Source organism: Athene cunicularia (genome assembly GCF_003259725.1).
Source record: "Athene cunicularia isolate RWA chromosome 4 unlocalized genomic scaffold, athCun1 chr4_part1, whole genome shotgun sequence".
NCBI classification, from domain to species: domain Eukaryota; kingdom Metazoa; phylum Chordata; class Aves; order Strigiformes; family Strigidae; genus Athene; species Athene cunicularia.
Window position 1 is genome coordinate 5940596 of NW_020799098.1, and position 2523 is coordinate 5943118.

The window sequence follows — 2523 nt, forward strand, 5'->3', positions numbered from 1 at the left end:
AAAAAAAAAAAAAAAAGAAAACATCTTTAGTCTGTTCAATGTATCTGGCAGGCCAGAATAATTACTTTGACTGCTGTATTATTTTTATCTCAATTCTGGCTGACTGTATATAGATGTACTCACTAAGTGCTGCATGTCCTTCAGAACTTCTTTCTGTATTATGAACTGGAAAAAAAATACAGCTACTGAACACTCGGAGTAACTAGTGAATTCATTGAAATGCTACAGCCTTGTACGGCAAACCATCTCTTGCTCTACAGGTGGCTCTGGAACTGATTACCAGGGACTATCTGCTTAATAATGGGTTATCAGTGAATGTTTTGAAGCTACTGCTAGAGGCAACTGCTTTTCAGACACTTGCTGCAGTATCAGTTTTGAGGGAAAAACCTCCGATCTAGACCTTACCAAAACCAGAGACTAGTTGCACTGTATACACTCAAAAAGGACCCCATGATAAATCCTTCGTTCTGTTCCATATATACATGTGATCAGGTATGCAGTGTGGGGTATAATTACACTTAAAGAAAAAATAAGCAAGAAAATATTCAGATTGATTGCTTGAGAATTTAGTGGAGGACACAAATATATTCTACTACTCAGAAACTAAGATGGGACACAAAAATGTGAGTCTTGTCATGAAATATGGTGGCTAATACAGTTTTAAATAAGTTATAAAAACTTCACATAGCCATGAAACACTAGGGTTTCTCATGCTCATTAACATGGAAACACAGCAACAATTTATGTGGTACCATGACAGGCAACAGGACTGAGATGGACCCTGCTCTCCGTTCTCCTCTTCCCCAAGGAAAACTCCATTCAATGAGCTACCAACGAGTACGAACACAGCAAAATATATCCTGGGGTTATTTGAACAAGTTTCTTTTTAAAATTTTAAGATTAAATATGTTGAATTATTCACTTTTATTGATCTTTAGACTATATTCATCCATGTTGCACACAATCACAGGAAACTAACAGACATCAGAACATGTAGGTGACTAGTTTGACCTTTGCTATGTAAAATAATAACTGCAGCTCACAATAATCTTGAATAATCCTTTATTTTGAGTATCAATTTCCATAATTCTGATCAGATGATACGCATATTATTTAGAAGATGTACCCCATCTCTCTACCAGACACATGCAAAAATGAAACCCAGATTTCTAGAAACGAAGATTTGTCCGATCATGGTATTTCTGGTAGGGATCATCAACATACCAATTCCTTCTTTTCCAGAAAGAAGTGGTCATTTTATCAAGGAGTTTACATTGTGTTCTATTGCACAACACCAGCTCTCTCAAACGCTTCCTCTGGGCAGCTGACTTCTTCCACAGTTTCTTCTTATAACCAGCCTGTCAGAAGAAAATACACAAAAGACCTGTAAGATACACATATACAGCAATATTGATAAGCAAACCAGGACAAATTCCCTACTTTCAGGAAGATGGGTCTCTCTACAGAGCTTTTTTTAACTTCCATACTAGCTACTGCCCTCTAACAGAATGGAAACAATTAGCCCACTGAATGTAAAGAACACTCTAATATCAAAAAAGTCTTACCTTTCTCCTAACCCAAAGGCCATTGTGCAGCCGGAGAAACCTCTTGATGACAGCTTTCACAGTTTTCCTCTTCCCCTTCCGCAAGCTATAGTAAGTGACAGTCCTCGCTGGCTGTTGAAGTATACTTGGAAGTAGAGATGTGACACTAAAAAACCACCCCAAAACACAGAAAAAATAGGACAGGAATGAAACATCCTTTTTATAAAAGTAATCATTGGCTTTTTCAGATGCAGAGAAATCAGAAGTGGCTGGGACTTGTTAGAAAGTTAACAAGAACTCATCTAACATTACAGCACACCACTTAATGACTGTGTCTGCACGAACACTAACGGTGGTGCTGAACTCCAGTCAAAATGAATCTGCTATTCCATACAGAACAGCTTTTCTCACCTACTAGAAGCGGTTAAACACGCAAGATAAAACATTCAGCTGGTTTTGGCACTCAGAAATTATTTTTAGAATATTAATCATCAAGAGAAACAGTGCTGGTTATAAAAGGTTATTTGTAAGTTGGTATCTGCAAAGTCTATCCCGTTCTACAGCCTGTTTCAAGCATCACGCTCAACAAAAGTGGGAGACTTAGGGCTGAAATAGAGACCCGCTTGCTAAAGTAAAAAGCGGCCCAAGGAGTTTCTCAGTGATTTATATAAACCCCCGTTTAAGCCTTTCTATAAAGCACCGCGCAGACTGTACCTGCTGAGGACCGAGGAGATGCCTCCCCCGGGCAGGTTCGCCACGGGCAGCCGCGGCTTCCACAGCGGGGCCGCTACCTGTGCCCGCACCTGCCCGACACAGCGGGCGGAGAAGCCGGAGAGGGCGCGCCCGGCGCCGGGGCAGCGGGTGGCCCAGGGGGCCCAGCGCCCCAGGATCCCTGCGGAGAGCCAGACCCTCAGGAGATGCCCCGCACTGCCGCCCCGCGCTGTCTCCGCTTGCCCCCGCCGGCAGGCCCGGCCCCCGC

At 42.3% G+C, this 2523-nt stretch overlaps 1 protein-coding gene across 1 annotated transcript; it reads right to left on the reverse strand.

Moving 5' to 3' along the window:
* Positions 1-1045: 1045 nt before the first annotated feature.
* Positions 1046-2521, reverse strand: MRPL35 (mitochondrial ribosomal protein L35; the record flags this gene model as incomplete). Its single annotated transcript, XM_026846905.1, has 3 exons — positions 1046-1358; positions 1566-1710; positions 2259-2521. Coding segments are annotated over 3 exons (597 nt in total), but the record flags the coding sequence as incomplete, so codon positions are not given.
* Between the last annotated feature and the right edge of the window lie 2 nt (positions 2522-2523).